This window comes from Eleutherodactylus coqui, chromosome 1 (genome assembly GCF_035609145.1).
Source record: "Eleutherodactylus coqui strain aEleCoq1 chromosome 1, aEleCoq1.hap1, whole genome shotgun sequence".
In the NCBI taxonomy this organism is placed as follows: domain Eukaryota; kingdom Metazoa; phylum Chordata; class Amphibia; order Anura; family Eleutherodactylidae; genus Eleutherodactylus; species Eleutherodactylus coqui.
This window is the reverse complement of record NC_089837.1, coordinates 327,267,336-327,288,701: the sequence shown is the minus strand read 5'-3', so window position 1 is coordinate 327,288,701 and position 21,366 is coordinate 327,267,336. Positions and strand designations below refer to the sequence as shown.

The 21,366-nt window shown below is 42.8% G+C and overlaps 1 protein-coding gene across 3 annotated transcripts in view; it reads left to right on the top strand.

Annotated features, from left to right (window-relative positions):
• BCAS3 (BCAS3 microtubule associated cell migration factor) overlaps positions 1-21,366 on the top strand; it is a 1,118,574-nt gene that overhangs the window by 173,684 nt on the left and 923,524 nt on the right. For all 3 annotated transcript variants that reach the window (XM_066575105.1, XM_066575107.1, XM_066575106.1), the window contains exon 10: positions 17,376-17,452. In XM_066575105.1, coding sequence (XP_066431202.1) covers positions 17,376-17,452 — 77 coding nt within the window. The remainder of the gene's footprint in view (positions 1-17,375; positions 17,453-21,366) is intronic.

The window sequence follows — 21,366 nt, the reverse complement described above, 5'->3', positions numbered from 1 at the left end:
TTAAATATGAGCCATACAGAAGTTATTCCACTTACCTGCTCCGTTGCTAGCGTCCTCGTCTCCATGGTTCCGTCTAAATTCGCTGGCAGCTTGCTTTTTTAGACGCGCTTGCGCAGTCCGGTCTTCTCCATTCAGCACGAGCCGCTTCAGTGTGCTCCCCGCTACAGCTCTTCTGCGCATGCGCAGACGAGCTGTCACTGCTCGGGAGCGCGCTGAAGCGGCCATTCTGCACCATCCTCTGTTAGAGGAAGGTGCAGAAACTGGAGCTGCCCAGCGGAGAAGACCAGCCCAGCAGCCCCGAGAAGCCTCCCAGGTAAGTGATGGGTCGGGGGGGGCTGCCGCTGCGCCGGGCTGCGCCGGGCGGGGGGGCTGCCGCTGCGCCGGGGGGGCTGTCGCTGCGCCGGGGGAGCTAGCGGTGGGCCGGGGGGGCTGTCGCTAGGCCGGGGGGGCTGTCGCTGCGCCGGGGGAGCTAGCACTAGGCCGGGGGGGCTGTCGCTGCGCCGGGGGAGCTAGCGGTGGGCCGGGGGGGCTGTCGCTAGGCCGGGGGGGCTGTCGCTGCGCCGGGGGAGCTAGCGCTAGGCCGGGGGGGCTGTCGCTAGGCCGGGGGGGCTGTCGCTGCGCCGGGGGAGCTAGCGGTGGGCCGGGGGGGCTGTCGCTGCGATGGGGGGGGCTGTCGCTAGGCCGGGGGGGCTGTCGCTGCGCCGGGGGAGCTAGCGGTGGGCCGGGGGGGCTGTCGCTAGGCCGGGGGGGCTGTCGCTGCGCCGGGGGAGCTAGCGCTAGGCCGGGGGGGCTGTCGCTAGGCCGGGGGGGCTGTCGCTGCGCCGGGGGAGCTAGCGGTGGGCCGGGGGGGCTGTCGCTGCGATGGGGGGGGCTGTCGCTAGGCCGGGGGGGCTGTCGCTGCGCCGGGGGAGCTAGCGCTAGGCCGGGGGGGCTGTCGCTGCGCCGGGGGAGCTAGCGCTAGGCCGGGGGGGCTGTCGCTGCGCCGGGGGAGCTAGCGCTAGGCCGGGGGGGCTGTCGCTGCGCCGGGGGAGCTAGCGGTGGGCCGGGGGGGCTGTCGCTGCGATGGGGGGGGCTGTCGCTAGGCCGGGGGGGCTGTCGCTGCGATGGGGGGGGCTGTCGCTGCGCCGGGGGAGCTAGCGCTGGGGAGCCGGGGGCTAGCGCCGGTTACCTGCTGTCTGGTCGGCGGCTGCGGGGCGTCTGGTCGGCGGCTGCGGGGCGTCCGGTTGCCATGGAGACACAGCTGGCGGCGTCTCGGGAGCGCGCACGTCGGGCTGCAGCGAGCGACTGGGAAAGAGCCGGCGGCCATCTTGAGGAAACTTTTATAACTTGCTGAAACGCTGGAACGGTAAGTACGAACCAGCTAGAAATGTCATTTACAGGGGGGCTTAGTAATGTGTGTTTAATGGGGGGGACTGGGCAAAAAAAAAAATTAACTGCTTCCTCGAGACATCTCCTTTAAACATTGTACAAGCAGTCATGTTACTAATGTATCTATTTCATATAAATAAAGGGGTGGTTTGTGCAAACACCTTTCACATTAAGTGATTGCAGCAGCTCCCAGCAATGAATTCCCTCCATCAAAGTGAACTGCAATCTATAGATGCAGTATGGGCTATTAATCCAGTTTTTGAGAAATAAATTATGAAGAAGGCAACCCCTGTAAAGGTTCCCATACCCGCTGCTTTTGATTGCTACAACTGCATGCGTTTCTCTGCTAATTGCTGGGCGGCACCTGGACTTGCTGTTTAGGTCTAGATCAGTGCTTCCCAAACTCTACTCCTCAGGGACCCCCAACAGGTCATGTTTTCAGGATATCCTATAGTAAGGACACCAATGTCTGAGGCACTGACCATAATTACATCACCTGTGCATCACTGAGGAAATCCTTAAAACATGACCTGTTGGTGGTCCCTGAGGACTGGAGTTGGGGAACACTGATCTAGGTGCCGCCTGACAATTGTCCATGATATGTATGCTTTTACGATTGATCACTGTAGTGTGTGCAGCTATCCTAAAGAATGTTAGCAAGTTGTTATTCAAATGATTATTAATCCATGTATGAAAAGTTGTCATAAAATAGAACAACAATATAGAAGAAGCCTGTATATTCATTGGGGTTGCGAATATACTCTAAGGCCTTCATACATTGATAAATTACTTTCTGTTATATGAACAATAAGGATGTTTTTTGGAAGGCAGAACCGAAAGCCTTTTTTAATTCCTGATCACGGATTTAATTGAAGGCATCAAATAAACACTTGTACTTAACAGGAAAGACTGTTAGAACAAGCTTACATCCCATGGGAATATTTACTAAACAAATGGAATCCTGTGTCTTTGAGAAGGAGTTTAGGAATTACACTCTATTTATATGTGTGTGGCGTGCCGTGTATTCTCTTACTGTCTGCCAGAAAGAGCCCTTGCAGTAGAAGCCAAGCAGCAGAACACAATGCACATTTCATTCAGTTATTTCTCATTCCACTAACGACCCATGCATGCGTTACTAAGTTGGATTTCAAAATTTGTTTTTTATTATTAGTCATTTATATAACACCTATCATGTGTTATGGAGATATATAACATCATATATGGGTGGCATGAGTCCCATTTTATAATCCTGTTGTGCTCCTAAAAAATCTTGAAAATTGTAATAACAAGTAGGTTGGTAAGAAGCCATTTCTATCCCATACATGATATATAGAGAGAATAGTATTATTGTTTACATATTCCATATCACTTTACAGTTCAGAGGACACGTGCAGACAAAATCAGACATTACATAGTAATAAGCTTATTAACAATTCAGAGAGGGATGAAGGTCCTGATCACAAGAGCTTACAATCTGTGAGGAAATAGAGATGACACAAAACGTAAAAGCGCTTGTTCTATGCAACAGCCATCTTTCATAGAAATAGGTATGACCCAGTAACCCGTCCAGTGTCTATGTATGCACATATATGAAGTGTATTAATGTCCCAGGACTGTGGGAGATACTGCTGAAGGAAGGTATCAGGCTCTAAGGAACAATGAATTAAAGAAGCAGCACTCCAATATCTTCTATGAGATGTGCAAAGTTTAGTCACTGATGATGTTTTCAGGAAGTTTTCAGCTCCTCATCAGAGGCATTTTCAAGCCGACCAGCTGACTTTAGCTTCCCGTCCTCCAAAAAAGACAGAAACATACAGAAGTCAGGTCAAGCAAAGACCAAAATTTGCCTCTTTAAAGTCAATAGTTCCATTTTAGGTTCCATTTGAATAACAGTTTTGGCTTTTCAAACCCCAAGACTAAAAGCCTGAGCATAAAGATTAGCACTATGTCAACCCAGCCTAATCTTGAAAACCACTACTTAAAATCAATACAAAATTAATACAAATATAATACAAATTCTTGTATTGATATCATTACTGAAATTTAAAAATGTGTCAGTATACTACACCCTCACCCCCCCCCCCCTTTCTCTTCCCTGCATGTTTAATATTCACCCTTCTTGAGGGCTGTTGAGTTTGTTAATATGAAAAAAATGTTTAATAAAAGCATTGTCAAAAACATGTGCCAATACATACACTGTAGCATAAAATCCTTCCAACCCTGGCGTTAACAACATATATGTACGACTCTTGTCCAACGCTATAGTTGTCCATTAGATCCACATTGCTCTAGATTATGTAGTATAATCTTTTGTGATTTATTAGTAAATGCATATATTTTGGCATGGTGCCTAGGGTAGACCTATACATGATAGAATATGGTAATAGAGAATATTTTCTTCTATAATTCCACAACAGGTGCATGTTAGAATGATTTAGATTTAGTAAAATGAGCCTAAACAAATTATTAGAACTCTATAATGAATAACATTCTGTCATTAGAACCCGTTAGTAGTCCTTTAAAATGTTATCTCTAGGGAGGTTTTGCACATGGAGATGTTCCTCTGCAAGAAGACTGTCAGTGCTGAATGCACATTAATATGCAATGGTTACTATATACAAGAGAGTGCCTCAGTTGTGCATTATCTCACAAGTTCATAAGTTTATTTATTGAACTTGTGCACTGAAGTATGTAAAATGTTATCCCAGTTGGAAATGAAGGTCAATCCAATAATTCAGAAAGTAGAGATTTCGTTATTCTAAAAAGAACGCTCTCTGCCTGATGTGGGCACTTCTGCACATTTCTCAGTTACTGTTTATTTTTTGTTTTTATTTTTTTCTAATGGTGCATCAAGGTTTCTATTTGGTTGTAACTTGCGAATTGAGCATACAACCGCAGTCAAAATTACTCAACTCCCATTGAAAATTTGGTTTGTTGTCAAATTTACAATCTTTCAGCTGTTTGCAAAGAATCAACCAAACAAGAACAACTTAAATAGTTTAACACAACTAATAAAACAAGTGGTTTCTTCAAATTCAACACAAAGTGACAGTTTTAATGACTACTTCAGTCTCAAATGTTTTACACCCCCGAAGGTTTTACATCCTTCAAAAGCGCACACATTTACAAATCAGCTGTTGTCTTAAACACACCTCGTGCAACTAATCAAGGGCTCCATTAGTTGCATCAGGTGTGCTTGAGATAAAACACATCCAATACCTGGACAGCCTAGGACTTTGTTGACTGTGATGTTTGGTTATGTTAGAAAGTCAAGAGAGCAGTTCGAAAAGTTAAGAGAAGAGATCATTGCCTAGCACAAATAAGGAAAGTAATGCAAATAGATAGCAAAAACGCTCAATGTTCCTAAATTTACGGTTGAAAGCATAGTTCACAAGTTCAAAGTTCTGGACGTGGCAAAAAGAGGAAGTTATCACCCCCAAATTCCTTAGGAGACAGGTGGTTCGAAACACTCAAGTGACTGCAATAGACGTTCAGCAATATTTGGTGGCAGCAGGTACTGAGATTTCTGTTTCTACAAGTAGGCGCATACTGAACGCTGAAGGACTTCTTGCCTGAAACCCAAGCCGTACACCTGTATGAGAAAAAGCACAGGAAAAATTGGCTCTAATATGTTCTAAACCATATATGGTAAATAAGCCACAAGAGCTTTGGGATTCTTATCTGTGCAGTGATGAAACAAGCGCTGTCAGAAGCCGGTGTCTGGCTATATGTTTTCAGCATGCCATAACAGCAAAAGGGTGTTCTACTAAGTACTAAAGACTCTTTTTCATAAAGGGGGTGAATAACGGAGACTGCAGTAGCTGTGAAAAATGGCATGTTGTGCTAAACTTGGAGAATACACTTGTTATATTAGTTCTGACGAGATATTTAAATTCTTCCCTTTTTTTGCAAACAGCTGAAAGTTTGTAAATTTGGCAATAAACCTACATTATAGTGTGTGTTGGGGGGGAGGGGGGGTGAATAATGTGATTGCAACTGTATTAACTTTATACTGATATAACTTATACTCATCTGACAATCCTTACTGCATCTTCATTTTTTTAAATCCCACCATATATTTAAAAAAAAAACAAAAAACAACATCTCACTGACTAATTAACTTTGAGGGACATTCCTTAATTGCTTTAGGCCAGTTCTTAGCAATAAAAAAGTTGAAATTTTTTGCTCAAGTAGAGATTTGTGCAAAAACTTTTTGATGTTTTGCGCTGGCCCCACAACTTAGTTTTTTCTTAAAGTGGGCAGGGCATGTTGTGAAGGGGCGTGAGTCACGCAATGTTTTACCGCTGTGTAGCGAGTGTTGAGTCGGCCTATCGCCACATATGGCAGCGATATTGTACTGTGCATGACTGGGTATCTCACGCACGCTGTCATGTGCAGTCGTCCTTCCTTTTTTTCCCTTTAAACTTCCTGCACTGTCACTTTGCAACGGCGCGTATATACGCCGTCCATACACAACGTAATTATGTATGAGTGGCATTGATTATGCACAAATAGAGAACAATGGGTTTTCTCATGCATAGTATGTGGTAAGATAGAACATGATGTGTTCTTTTTTTGTGCTCGGGTATTACGCATTGCTTACATGCAAATGAGAGCGAAACAGCAATGTAAGGCAATGTAAGTGCCATTGAAGTGAATTTACCATCTAAATCATGACGGAGAGTTGTTCTTTGCTACAGCTCGCTACTATGCTTAAAAGAGGGAAGTCCCAAGCAAGGGGCATCCCTTTCCCCCTTAATTAAATCAATTTGTTCTAATGGTCAACATGGTAGGTTGCTTAGCTGTCAATAATGTTGGTCTTCGTATTCATTAAAATAACATTTTTATTGATAAAAAATAAGAGAAATTCTTGTCATTTTTGCATGCTTTTTTCTTAATTTTTCCTGTATGGTTAAGCTTTATATAATAGACAGTAGAAGGCTTATACATTTTCCTTTACTGTTTGTAATTTACTAAGTCGGCACAAGATGGCGCTCATAACTTTTCAAATTTTTCAGTAAGCTGATAATTGGACATGTCTTCTCTAAGATTGTACCCTTTTTAAGAGTAAAGAAAAAGAACCATAAAGTAAAGTCATAGACAGTGCAGTCCATGTCTTCACCTCTGTATGAGCAGAAGATTGAATATAACATAAGACAAGAAAACTATAAGCATGGGATATTAAGTTGTCTGAGCTCACCATATAGACATGCTTGGTAATAAATTAATTACTATTTGTGTAAAGGAGGCATTAGATAACAAAAGGGTAGATTGGTAGGCAGTAGATAACGATAATGAAATCTGGCCATAAACAACAATTGTTAATCCTTATGTCTAATGACTTTAGTTTCCTAAATTTGTTCTTTCGGCTCTGAAAACAGGAATAATTTTAAATATTGTTCTTTATACATGTTCTTTATGTCAAAATTTTTGACATTTGATGCTGTTTTTTGCTAAGTTTATCTAAATGGTGCAGGAATTATCATTTTTATGGCTAGCACAAAGTTCATTTACTCTAAATACACTAACAAAATAATAATCCTATACTATTATCTCTATATGAAAAATGCTATTGGAGCTCAGGGCCACCTTGAGATGGCCCTAATTAATGTCTGTCTCCAGTTTGTTCCTTTTTATTTTTACTTCTGCTGTTGTTCATTAAAAAAAAATCACAGAAGACAGGGGAATCAAAAAGAAAATAAATCGCCTTCACAGACCTGACTCCTTAAAACATAACCATTAGTAATATGAATATTAAAAACGAAGGCTTCAAGGACAAATAACATAAAACAACCATATATCTTAACAGGCATACTGGACGCTCTGTCTATTCAAATACGGGTCTCCACCTTGATGTGGTGGGAGCCCAACTCCAGTGTATTGATCAGACAGATAATATAAAGTCTAAGACCAACCAATTGGATCAGAGCGACAAATCTGTAGAGAGGGACTTGCACAGCGTGATAGAGTAGTGCCGCTGCTACCTCGCTACCGAATAAACAAGTAATGCCTGCACACCAGTGTCCAAAGCAGAGATGCTTGTCCACTGCAGATTAGTGGTTAAGCACTAGTGTTGGTAAGCTATGCACAAAAATTATGCGCACAGCCTAAAGCACCAGGTATAACCTGATTCAATGTGGTCCCCAACAATTTTTCTGGAACTAAATGTGATTTTAAAGAATCAGTGAATATGTTTCTTTTGGAACAGTAGGTGCCCTAGGCTCATAGGTTCCTTTGGCTTGACGCGTTTGTGTCGCAAAAGCAACTCATCAGGAGCCCTTCTAATCCTGAGCCAAAGATTTGTCCAATTGTTTAAAAAAAACAAAAATAGATATGTACCCAGTAAATACTAGGAGATGTCTGCCCAGTAGGAGCTAGGAAAAACCTAGTTAGTAACTGCAGAAAATGAGGCCAATCCCTGTGATTGCTAGGTAAAGGTTCAACACATCAACTAGATTGTAATGAGCAAATAATGATCCCAAAACTAGGGTTCCAAATTGCTAATACCGCTCATACAAGACTAACCCCTCAGTGACCAAGTCTACATTAAATAGGCTAGACTTATTCAAGATCCCTCTACTCTTTGATAGAAAAAGAAGCCTGCCCAATGACGGTGGCTAAGTGTGCTGGATCTAATGCTTGCCTGAAGTAACTGCCAGCTAAATCAGAGGATTGTTGGTAAGAGCAACGAAAATTTTAAAAAATGAGAATCCTAGCATATGCCTCCAGCCTACCTTCTGGGCTGGAGATGCTGCTAGGATTACTTTTTTTTAATTTTTGGTGCTCTTACCAACAATCCTCTGATTTAGCTGGCAGTTACTTTAGGCAAGCATTACATCCAGCACACTTAGCCACTATTATTGGGCAGGCTTCATTAAAGGGAACCTGTCACCTCCCCACAGCTCCATAAACTACATTCCAGTTCTGTTGGAGGAGATGACAGGGAGCCGGGTGATGGATTTTTTATACTTACCCACTCCCTGGATCCCGAGGTGTCTCCCTCTGAAGATTGCGTGGCTCACAGAATTCGTATTCTTGTCAGATTGTTGTACGCGCTCTCCCATACAAGTCTTAGATTGTTGTACGCGCTCTCCCATACAAGTCTATTTGAGAACACGCACATCGCAATCTGAAAATAGTCAGATTTCTATGAGCCACGCAATCTTCAGAGGGAGACACCTCTGGAACCATAGAGCCAGTAAGTATTAAAAAATACATCATGCTTCTCCCTGTCACGTCTCCTAACAGCACCAGAACTTAGTTTTTGGTGCTCTATGGAGGTGACAGGTTCCCTTTAAATGTCTTGCCTTCATTTCTTTTTCCTCTATTTCATATTCAATATATAAAACAGCAGTTGATCATGGTAGGACTGTCAGGCAATAATCTGTAAGTATATAACACTGCAAGCTGAGAATGATTTCCTGGACTCTAGCTAGACCTTTGTAGTTCGGGAGAAAGAACTGGCCTGCACTCAGTGTTTTGGAATTTCTATGACTGCATGGTAATATCTTGCTAGTTGTTGACAGTTATAGAGTATGGTCACACAGGACGTATTCACTGAGGATGTCCCACAGCAGGAGAACCGTAGCAAATACACGGAGCAAGATCTGCGTCTAATATATGAGGTTAGACTAGTATGGGGTGAGCGCAGTATTATACGGTGTCTAAAACCAGTTTAAGGCCTCCTTCCCACGAACGGATTTACGCCGCGTAAATTCGCGGCAAAAATCCGCTGCGTGGCCCCCTGCTATTAGGTTCTATTGAACCTAATAGCACAATGCTCACGATGCGTAATTCCACCGCGGAATTACGCACCGCGATTTCTCCCGTCCTCACCCGCAGCATGCTCTATTTGCTGCGGGTGAGGACGGGCTGTACGCGCTGACGGCTTCCATTGCAGTCAATGGAAGCCGTCCGTTCACGCTATCTCCCACTGTAACCAGCGGGAGATAGCGTGAAAAAACGCTTCCCCACCTACCGCCGCAGCGTCATTTGACGCGGCCGGCGCGTCACGTGACACTGCCGGCCGCGTCACGTGACGCGGTGGGCGTGTCACACGACGCGACGGCGGTGGGCGGGGAAGCGTTTTCACGCTATCTCCCGCAGGTAAGTATAGGGGCTCTGGGGGGCGCCGTGACGGGCTTCACTGCGTAATATTACGCGGCGGAGCCCGTCACGCTCGTGGGAAGGAGGCTATGAGTTGTATGTTGTGCGTGGCATCCTGCTGAAAAGGATATTTGGTGAAAATATCGTGAGCTGTTGTCTGTCAGTAAACTGCTCTCATCCAATAAACCCCTTCAAAAGTGTTCTCAACCATGCTAATTTCCTATTAGAGCCCCTGACAGAAGATGTCGCCTCAATCTTTCTCCCAAATACTCCTTTCAGGAGGATGCCAGGCACGCTAAACAGCCCCCAAAACTATTGTCTTCAAAGCAACATATATTTGGAGTTCTTAACTCCCACTAATTTAACCTATGAGCATTACCTTATTTCAATTGCTCTGGTCTCATTTCAGAGAAGCTGTAAAGGATGAGGACTGTGGTCCTGTAATAATAGATTAAAAATGCAGATTTCTTTTATTATTACAGACATCTATAAGGTTTGCAAATAAGTGCCCTTCCATGAAGAAGGAAAACTGTCTCTCTAGTGCAATCTTTTGGAAGGTAGCTACCTGATAAGTCAATGTCTGACCCATTAACAGGCCTGTAAAATAATTGCAAAATATGTGGGGCTGTATTTTACTATTTAAAGCATCAAAGCTATAATTGAAACTGGGCATCACAATTTAAAAAAGACAGACAAACTGGAGCAAGTTCAGAGAAGAGTTACCAAGATGGTGAGCGGTCTGCAAATCATGTGCTATGAGGAACGGTTAAAGGATCTGGGAATGTTTAGCTTGCAAACAAGAAGTCTACAAATAGCTGTAGGGCTGTCACAGTGCAGAGGAATCAGCCCTATTCTCATTTGCACAAGGAAAGACTAGAAGCAATAGGATGAAACTGAAAGGGAGGAGACACAATATAGATATTAGAAAAAACTTTCTGATAGTGAGGGTGATCAATGAGTGGAACAGGTTGCCACGGGAGGTGGTGAGTTCTCCTTCAATGGAAGTGTTCAAACAAAGGCTGGACAAATATCTGTCTGGGATGATTTAGTGATCCTGCACTGAGCAGGGGGTGGGACCCGATGACCCTGGAGGTCTCTTCCAACTCTACCATTCTATGATTCTAAGAAACTCAGACTTTATAAAGTAGAACAATGTTTGTGTTCTGGGCGCACGGATGTGTGTTATAGATAATGTAAAACTGCTAACAAAAATTAGTCATCCATTAAAATACATTTTTATAATATTTTTTAACTGAAATGAGGAAGTAATTGTATTCATAAATGTCTTTTCTGTTAAAGATACAGTATTTGTAGTAAAGTACAAACACCTTCCTCTTAATAGTGTAACCTGGTATCCTTTGCCCTTTGTCATACAGTCTTTCGCCTTACATTTCCCATAGATGTTAGCAGAATTTCTTTGGTAAACATGAGAAAAACTGCAGTTCGTGCTTACAGTGGAGATTTCTTTCGGAGGTTCACTGGATGCACTAGTTAAACTGTAACAAAGTCATGTTTGTAGGGAATTCACTTTAGAGTCCAGCATGGGTCAGACTGCCTGTTTTTTTCTTTTTGCTCTTTTTGCTGACTTCAGATCTCAGATTATACATCGATGATAGAAAAACAGTGGTCAGTGACTGTATCATGAAACAGCTTCTCATTCCTTACTGCTATATACAGTATGTCTAATGTATTAAACATTACCGATGAATTTCTCTCTGTACCAAACATGAACTGTATGAAATTTAGAGCTTTGCTATTTTTTTCTTGTAAATAATGTTATTTTTTGACATTGCTTATACAATATAACGTGCTTAGCATAGCTTTGCTATTTGACTTTGATTCTGCTTGGCCTTTTACAATAAATATGGATCCTGGCTATATTTTAGTACAGAGACCCTTTTGAATATCATAAATGATAGCAAGAGAAACCCTTGAAAAGTCGTATGACTGTTTGCACAGGGGATATGAATGAAAATAAATATTTGTTTTGTAAAGTGTAGGTGCACCATTGATGAACTCAATATGCAGACTAAAATATTTGGATTATTGGAATTGTTCTATTACCAAGCACAAAAATTCAAACAGTAATATGTTTAGACTAGCTGATATATCCGTCTTCGCCCGAGTTAATTTGGTACTGGTGTTTATCTGGTGTTCACACGGAAAATCTTATGAAGTCGTGGTTACTTTAGAGATACCGGGAAAAAAATATGTTTACCATTTTGCATGGTTCTTTGCGTTACCCAGGAAACACCACGTGAAGGTAACCATGCGACGTTTCCTTTATATAAAATGACATCGGGAAGTGAGAGAATTATATTACATACGTAAAATTTGGACGCTAATTCTTTTGCACTAGAATTGAATCATCGAGTTGGGACCCATTAGCTTTTCCTATTTATGACATAATCAATGCTTGTGCCAAATTTCATGTTTCTATGACACCGGAAAGTGAGAAAATTACATTCTGTACGTAAAATTTGGACGCTAATTCTTTTGTGCATAGAATTGAATAATCGAGTTGGGACCCATTTAATTTTCCTATTTTGGACATATTCTATGCTCGTGCCAAATTTCATGTTTCTACAACATCGGGAAGTTGGAGAATTAGTGGCGAGTCAGTCAGTCAGTCAGTGAGTCAGTGAGGGCTTTCGTCTTTATATATATATATAGATAGATAGATAGATAGATAGATAGATAGATAGATAGATAGATAGATAGATAGATAGATATTACAGGCCCCTGGTGTTTATGGCAACTTGTATTCTGTCATTGGAACAACCAAGACTGGCTCTTGTGAAACAGACTTCCCTTCTTTCTTATAAGTTTACTGATACTTTTACAGAAAACAATAAGTCAGTTTTACAATATATGTATTGGAATTCCCTACTATATAAAAGGCAAAATCCAACGCACTGGAATATCCATATAAAGCCTAGCATTTGTTCATTCGCCATAAAAGGTTACAGGCACCAACGCTGCAGCCTTGCAAAAAATGTATTGTTTTCTGCGAGGCTGAAACATTGCAGTCTCTAACTTTGTTTTGATGTAAGAATAAATGTTACGTTTTATTTTGACACTGAAAAGGATACAGATCTCTAGGCTTGGCTGGTTTTATACTACTTTTTTTGAAAGTAGTTATAAACCACAAATGAAATGCTTATTCTTGTGGAGGAAGAGCCTAGAAGAATAAGCGGAGGTTGCAGACAGCAGTCTGGATGGGTGTGTTGCTCCCCAGACTCTTTCCTGCATTGTCTGCACACAAATTCCTGCTTTCTTTATTTGATTTGTTATTTCATCTCCTAGCAAATGCGCATATGCACTGCAGATCGAACACATCCTTAGAGATCAATGAAGCTCATACACGCAGAATCCTTTTTAAAATAGAGAATGCTGCCATTTTTCTTCCGCTCACGGAATCTGCAAGTCCTACCTGCAAGTGTCAATGCATTTCAATGCTCGCCTATTAGCATCTATCATGTGCATGGACGGCATTCGCAAAATTAGCAATTCAAGATTGGTCATGTGAGACCGTCCTTAGTGATGTCACCAGAACTTATATCTTTATATTTATTGTAACAGGATGAGAGGAGTTGTAGTGGAGAGGAGGTATATTTCTGCCAGACTCCTGTCATTCTGTGAAGTAGCAGGGAGCATGCTCACCTGCTAGTTAATTAATGGCCATCTCCAGGGGTGCGTGTTATAAAGGCAGATGAGTTGTGCAGTTTCTCTTCTGAAGACACAGGCACCCAAAGCTGGAGCTGTTATACTGTGAAAACGTGTGAGAGTATAGGATTTATAATTGGACTTGTGTTGTTTATTAGGTTAGGCTGGGAGCGGGTTGGCCACCAGTCGCCAGTTAGGGCTGTTTTATGTAAGGCTAGACAGGGACAGGCAGATTTTTATTTTGTATTAATACCAAAAGTGGCTAACAAAATAAAACAAATATTTAGTATCGCTGCGTCTTTAAACGCTTGAGCTGTCAAAGCAATGCATTATTTATCTCACATGAAGAACATCGTAAAAAAATAAAAAATGTCAGAATTTTTTGGTCAGCCGGTCTCCCAAGAAAAAAATGTAATAAAAAGCGATCAAAAAGTTGTGTGTACTCCAAAATGGTGCCAATAAAAACTTCAAGACATCTTGCAAAAAACGAGTCCTCACATAACTGTGTCAATGGGAAAAAAAATGTAATGGCTGTCAGAAAATGGCAGAAGAAAATCATTTAATTTTTTCCCAAAGATATTTTATTATTTAACCCTTTCCAATCCACTGTCTGACCTATAAAGACATTATGATTTAAGGCTGTTCAGCTCCGATGTTGGAAGACGTCCGTTGGGGTTCTCTTATTGTATATTGCCAGCCTCTCTGCTGTTGGAGCCTAACGTTTCACCTCATGCAGTACTGGCTTTAGCCAGCATGTAGCGCCGTTAAATTTTGTATCTTCACAATGGTGCTGATCAATATAATAATAAAATCATGTCATTTCGCTGCAGTGTGTATGCTGTAAAAACAATTCCCCACCCCAAAGATGGCGGAGTGGCTTTTTATTTTCCATTGCACTCCACTTCAAAAAGTTTTTCAGTACATTATGTGGTACGTTAAATAGTACCATTGCAAAATGCAACTTGTCACACAATAAACAAGCTCTTTGAAAAGTACGTTGATAAATCAGAGTTAAGGATTTTTTTAAACTTGGGAGGAAAAAAATGTAAATGGAAAACAAAATAAGGAAAGTGTCCTTGAAATACCGGAAGCTAATGGAAACTGTGTAATAGAGATCAGAGTAGTCTCTGCTTCACACAGTATAGCCTTTATAGCTCAATGCGTAACTCCAGTTGACTTCTGTAGAAATTCCGAAAACGACATAGCACTTGGCTATTTCTGTCCTCTCAACCATCCATGTTCACCACATTCACTGGTAGTCAGAAGAGGATATAGCACTTATCAGACTATTACAGTATATCCTGTGGATATGCCATTATAGTCTGAGATGGAAATGCCCCTTTAACTCTCATAACTGCACTAATCAGACATCATAGCAGTGTCTGATCTTGTGCAGGATACTCAAACCTGTTAAAGAGGGGAACATTTTTTTTTTTCATTTTTGCTTATTCGCATTCTTTCAGTAATAATGTTTTATTTAGGTCTACATAGCTACTGTTCTTTTTTTTTAACTCTCTTTTTTAGGTTTTATAAATAGTAGGGATGAGCGAGTATACTCGCTAAGGCACTGCACGCTCGAGTAATGTACCTTAGCCGAGTATCTCCCTGCTCGTCCCTAAAGATTCGGGGGCCGCCGCAGCTGACAGGTGAGTTGCGGCGGGGAGCAGGGGAGAGCGGGCGGGAGAGAGAGATCTCCCCTCCGTTCCTCCCTGCTCTCCCCCGCAGCTCCCCGCTCCGCGGCGGCCCCCGAATCTTTATGGACGAGCAGGGAGATACTCGGCTAAGGCACATTACTCGAGCGAGTAGTGCCTTAGCGAGCATACTCGCTCATCCCTACTAAATAGCACAAAGTACAAAATACAATAAACAAAAGCAAAATCACACATAGCTATAGCTACAGTTTTTGAAGGCTTTTTTTTTTTTGCAGAATGAGTTGTATATTTTGGGGTATATATAAGTCCCCTCGTACATGGGCAGAAATTCCATGGCGGGATTTCCGCCCGTGCCCGCTGCCATAGGATTGTATGCATGTACGCAATCCTATGTACACAGCCGCGATTGGTCCGCGTGAAAACACCCACGAAAAACAAATCGTGGCATGTTGTATTTCTGTGCAGGTCTCGCAGAGGCCCGCACAGAAATGTCAGTAGAGACCCGCCGGCTTCGCTCTGGGCATGTGCCGGTTGGCTGCCAGCCGGCACATCACGAAGAGGAGATGCCGGGAGCGGGTAAGCCGCAAGTCTTTGCAGGGGCACGGGTCTGCATCCCGCTGCAAGAATTCTTGCAGCGGGATCCGACCCGGACGTCTGTAGGCGGCCTTATGCCTTCCTCACACAGGCATTTTTGTACAGCATTTAGCACTGCTTTTTCAGCGCTGCGCTAAACGCTGTACAACGCTCCTATTCATTTCAATGGGGCTGCTTACACAAGGCTGAAAACGCAGCTTCTTCAACGCTGTGCTTTGACAGCGTTGCATGTCCTATTTTTGGCCTTTTTAAGCCCTGTGTTGCCCATTGAGATGAATGTCCAGCGGTTTAAGCGCTGCTGAAAACGCAGCACAACTTCGTACCGCGCTTTTGGCAGCGCTAAACACCCTACCTACACTGCCTGAGTCAAAAAAAAAATCAATACTTACCTTACAGGTGATGTCACTGTCCCTGGCGGCACTCTCAGGACTTGTCAGCCGGCAGGGGAACTCTTTCTCTGGTGACAAGGATTTGAAATCCCGCCTCCAATGAGAGATTGCTCTGATTGGCTGAGCGCCGCTGAGTGACAGCCCACACAGCCAATCACAGCCAGCACTGGATGCGTCCAATCACAGCCATTCATTCATTGAATGGCTGTGATTGGACGCATTCAGTGCTGGCTCTGATTGGCTCAGCGAGCTGTCACTCAACGGCGCTTAGACATTTAGAGCAATCATCCGGTTTCACAAGGTCTCGACAGCGGCGCCTGAGACAGCGACTTCACCAGCTAGATGAATATTGATTATTCTCTTTCATCAGCAGCCTTGGCTGTGATTAAAACGCAGCCAAAATGCTGGCATAACGCATGCCAGCACTGCTGAAACTGGGTGGAATCTGCAGTAAACGCATTGTTGAAAATGCTGCATTTCTGCAAACGCCTGTGTGAGGGAGTCCTTATAGTATAAAATGCATGGGAGCTGTTTGCAGAGCACCTCATGTGGTCTGAGCTCTGCACACAGCTCCATTGTTCTCGCACAGAATACAATGTAATCTCTGACTCTCGTACAGAACGCAGCATGCGGTCCCTGTTATCTCTCTCTGGCTGAACAATGGATTTTAAGCTCACCTTAAAATCATTGTTCAGCCGTAAACTGAACGATGGCAGTGATAATTGTTGCATGTAAATGAGCCTTAAGACAGGGCACAGATTGGCATCCATTTTAATCCCGCAGTAATTGGCTATAATTGTAGATTTCTACAAAGAATAGTCCATTTAAATGGACAAAAAAAAGTAATCTACTTTATCCGTTTCATTAAAAAAAAAAACACCAATCCATTTGTAGTGAAGTACAGATTGATGGAAATATATATTTTATCCACTTTCATTTATGTTCAGGACAAGATCATATGACAGACTTGTCATACATGGTGCCCAAAAAAGATTATGGAAGTTTCTAGAGATTATAGGCATGGGTGTTGGTGCACAACACTGAGCAGAAGTTTCTTTTTCTCTTATGTAAGGATGTTGTCTTACCATTGGAAGCATCCTCGTAACATTTGGAGGCTTTAGACATGTACGCTACATTATCACTGGTTTAGGGACTCTGTAATATAAATGACCCCCTTATGAAAGATACGCTCAAATAATACTGAAGGTTGAAGGTAAATATGTCGGATTTATAGCTTGGGGAAAACAAATATTTATAGTGTGAGATTTGATTTAATTTCAGAGCACTAACAGTTTGCTGAAATGCGAAAGACGAGCTCTACATGTTTCAAAACATTCCCAAACAAAACTGTGTTTATTAAAAGAAAAAATAAAAACTACTCACAAAGCAAAACAATAAAAAATGCGTTTCAAGCCTAATTAACTGTTACCACAATGTCTTAATGTTATCATGTAAAACTCTAAGAAATGTAAGCAGTTGTTGATGAATGTTTAGAGATTAATAGTTCTTTGTTTAGATTTGTGTTTGTTTTGCCTTGTTTCAAATATTCTGCCATTAGAAAATGCCTTACTGCTGTTTTTTGGAACCCTTTTTTCCTCAGGCTGCTATCCCTGTCCTGGGCCAAATATGAATCCTATTGCTCTTGGGAGTCGCTGGCTTGCATATGCGGAAAATAAGGTAAGAGCTGTCTAGCTGACTGTAAAGTATTAGCTGTGACTTACTGGAACTAAGTTCAAATTGAAGAGTTTCCTTGGGACACATTGGATCTGCTGATTTGTAGCAATAATCAGCCTACTTATTATAACTGTACATTTACTCACAGTTCACTGCACAGATAAGTGTGTTTGTACTAGCAATCTAACCGGCCACAAGAGGCCAGTGGAAAGGAGAAGAGAATAAGTTAGTCATGTAATTGAAGATTATTATTCCAAGTACAATTACATTGGGAAGTGTATTATTGGGCCTTTTGACATTCATAAAGTTATAGTTTTGGCAGTATAAAAAAATTACCCATAAAAATAAATGTAATTATTAGTCATTTGAGTATAAGTTCTGTAATTTAGTTTTAGGCTTTGTTCACAATTGTGCTAGGGCAGTCTGTTCTCCTATTCCAGAATAGGAACAGAAAAATGAAATGCTAGACGGAGCAGATCCATCATATAATGGACACAAACGGTGCCCAGTGGACTCCGTTGACCTTCATAAGGTCAGTAAAGATTCTGTTATACCACCCAGCATTTTACCAGACAAAGTATCACAGCATGCTGCACTATTGTGTACAGGCTCCTAATGAAACCTCCAATGCAGATGTGTACAGAGCTATCTCCGTCCCGCTTCACATCCATTCACTGAGTAATGATCACCGCTATGTGAAAGCACAGAAGCGATTATTGCTGGGACGACTGAAGGGCGCTTTTGTGCCTAATTTGTTCCATGTCGAAGTGCCCTTAGATGTATATGTTTCTGGGAAGGATAGGTGGCTTCCACAGAGGGCAGAAGTCATCTTTCTCAAACTCCTGACCAGAAAATGGGGTGACAAATCTCTTGATTTGATTGTAAATAGGCAAACTTCCTCTTTAGAAGACTATAAAAGCTACTGGACAACCCTTGTGGGGTTAATGTTCTACTCACGCCTGCACTATTGTTGCCTCTGAAAGACAGAATAGTTAAAACCAAAAACAACACAAGCAAATGGAAACCTGACTGACCCATTTTAAGTCAACACAAAGATCCTTTAGAAACAGAATGGGCCACATTTACTAATACTGTCTAAAATTTAGACACTGCAAACTAATGGCCCTTTTACATGCGCAAACAGTCAAGTAAACAACTGCATGAGTGCTGACGTCACCCCTAAGGTCGTCAGCGCTCCTGCAGAGCATTTACACTGAAGGACTTCACTGCTTGATTGCGGGCTTCTTGATCAACACTTCACCTTCTATTAGTGCCCATTAGTATTTTATGCAAAATGATCGCTAGAACTGTCAATCTTTCAATCGTTTAAAAGATTGACTTTGGGTGTAAATGAGCCTAAAGCCTGTAACTAGAGATGAGCGAACGTGCTCAGCCACGCCCCTTTTTCGCCCGAGTACCGCGATTTTCGAGTACTTCCGTACTTGGGCGAAAAAATTCGGGGGGCGCCGTGGCGGCACGGGGGTTAGCAGTGGGGAGTGGGGGGGGGAGGGAGAGAGAGAGGGCTCCCCCCTGTTCCCCGCTGCTACCCCCCCCGCCGCCACGCCTCTCCCTCCCCCCCGGCGCCCCCCGAATCTTTTCATCCGAGTACTGAAGTACTCAAAAATGCCGGTACTCGTCCGAGTAATTACTGGAAACGAGTACGTTCGCTCATCTCTACCTGTAACTAAACACATTAAATCTGAGTCACTGCTTTTACATATCCAAAAATATCTACAGCATGATTTCATAATTTGCATCACCACGGAGAGTACTGTGGATTTTTCTTACATTTATGATAAACTCTCCTTGGCCACTCTGAATGAGTTAAAGGGGTTGTCCCGCGGCCAAAATGAAAATTTTTTCACAGCTCAGTCCCCCATGTTCAGCAAACATCACAAACTACCCATGTAAACCGTTTGTATAGAGCGTTTCTACTCACCATGAAGCAGTTTTATGAAGTTATAAAATTCTTCTTCCAAGATGGCTGCCGTCATTTCCCAAGGTGCACCGCTGGTCTTCTCCCAGGGTGCACCGCGGGTCTTCTCCCATGGTGCACCGTGGATGTTCTTCTCCAGTCTGAGCTCCACTGCCGATTACAGCCACCTCATTGGCTGATCGGCACCACGTGACGGGGGCGGAGCAACGTGATGACGCGGAGAAGAGGGAGGAGCCAGGACGCAGCTCGTGAGCCCGGACCATCCAGAAGAGGAATCTTCAGTGCGCAAGCTCGACTGTTCCTGCGACCAGAGGAGAAGTTTGGTCGGCGCCATGGAAACGGGGACGCCAGCACCGGAGGGGGTAAGTATATAACTTCTGTATGGCCAATATTTAATGCACGATGTATATTACAAAGTGCATTAATATGGCCATACAGAAGTGTTTAACCCCACTTGCTGTCGCGGGACAACCCCTTTAAGGGTGCAGCGAACATCTTGCATTCTGCTCTGCTTCTTCATGGTGAACCTTTCCCTTTAAATATTATAGGGTTAGTATTTTTGACCATTTGAAAAACCTTTAAACTCCTTTTTTTCTTTTGTACTTTTATAAAAAAAAATTAAATAAAGCATTGTGTGCCCATAATTCCTTTACGGTGATTGTATAATGGCAATGTTATAGGTGTGTTTTGCTCCCTGTGCAGTACTGTAAAACCTGTGCATCTTCTAGAGTGGTCCCAGTATGCACTAATCAGACAATTGTTTTGTGTTTCTGATTGAAGTGACGCCAGCAGCCATTTGTGTGGGTGGTTTTCTGCCCAGACTATGACGCTTCCTGTGTTACTCAGTTTGCCTGAAGTGCATCCCAGATTTTCTCCCCATCAGTCATTCATATTTTTGGCCCATAATACAGATGCTTTTCTCTCCAGACTTCAGTCGGCCAATAGCGTGAAATTTGTTTCAGTGCCACAGTTGTATACATGTTTGTTCACATCTGTAATTTATTTCTCTTAAGGGATGGAGACATGCAAGAATAACGGATATAAATGTTGTTCTTGACATCCTAAACATATAATCTCACAGAGCCTGCCACACGTATACAATTGCTGGTATTGTGCAAGGGCTTAAGTGTTACACATAACAAACGTACGCTGTAAAGCAAACTAGTAAAGTCGGGAATGGGATGGAAAGTTAAGCTCATTTTTAGAATGTTACATTTCTGCTGCTTTGGTGATAATAACACTAAATTTTATCAACTTATGATATGGGCTTTATCAGGGCTCCAGATAGCGACCAAATTGGGTGCCAGTGTGACCGAAATTTTCAGATGGCGACCAGAATTTACATTCTGGCTACCAACCGCAATTAGCCCGCTGCCGTTGTTCCGCAGCTGAAGTTTGAGGAGAAAAAATCAGTTTCCTGCAGTTGCATTCAGCAGACATACTGCATGATGCACACGTCTGTCAGACCCTCTTCCGACATACAGTGCGCGCACGGCCGCTGGGGCTCTGAACTCAGAGCGTTGGCCAATGCAGTGCTGCGGGATTTTCGTTGCAGTAGTGACGGGCGTCAGAGACAGATGACGCCTCTCAAGCCCTGCTGCCTCTCCTGCAGCCTCCAGGACTTAAATGCACCCCTTCATCAGGCAAACACTCACATCTAGTGCAGCTTTATTCAGCGGTCGAGGTTGGAACCACAGCAGGATGGTGACATGAGGTACATGTCAAGGCGGAAACAATGGCATCACGAAGTAGAGGAAAATCCTGGGGAGCGTGAAATGAGGTAAAGTGCTTGCTGGGGGATAAAAGTGAGGTGTATTCTGGGGGGTATGGATTATAGTGAGGTATATGCTAGAGGGGCCAGGATTATACTGGGGTATATGCTGGGTGAGGGGGCAGGGAATATAGTGACGTGTCCACATCTTTATAAAAAGGCTTAACAGGAATAGAAACCTTGTGAAGCGGAGGCCAAAGTGGTTTCTAT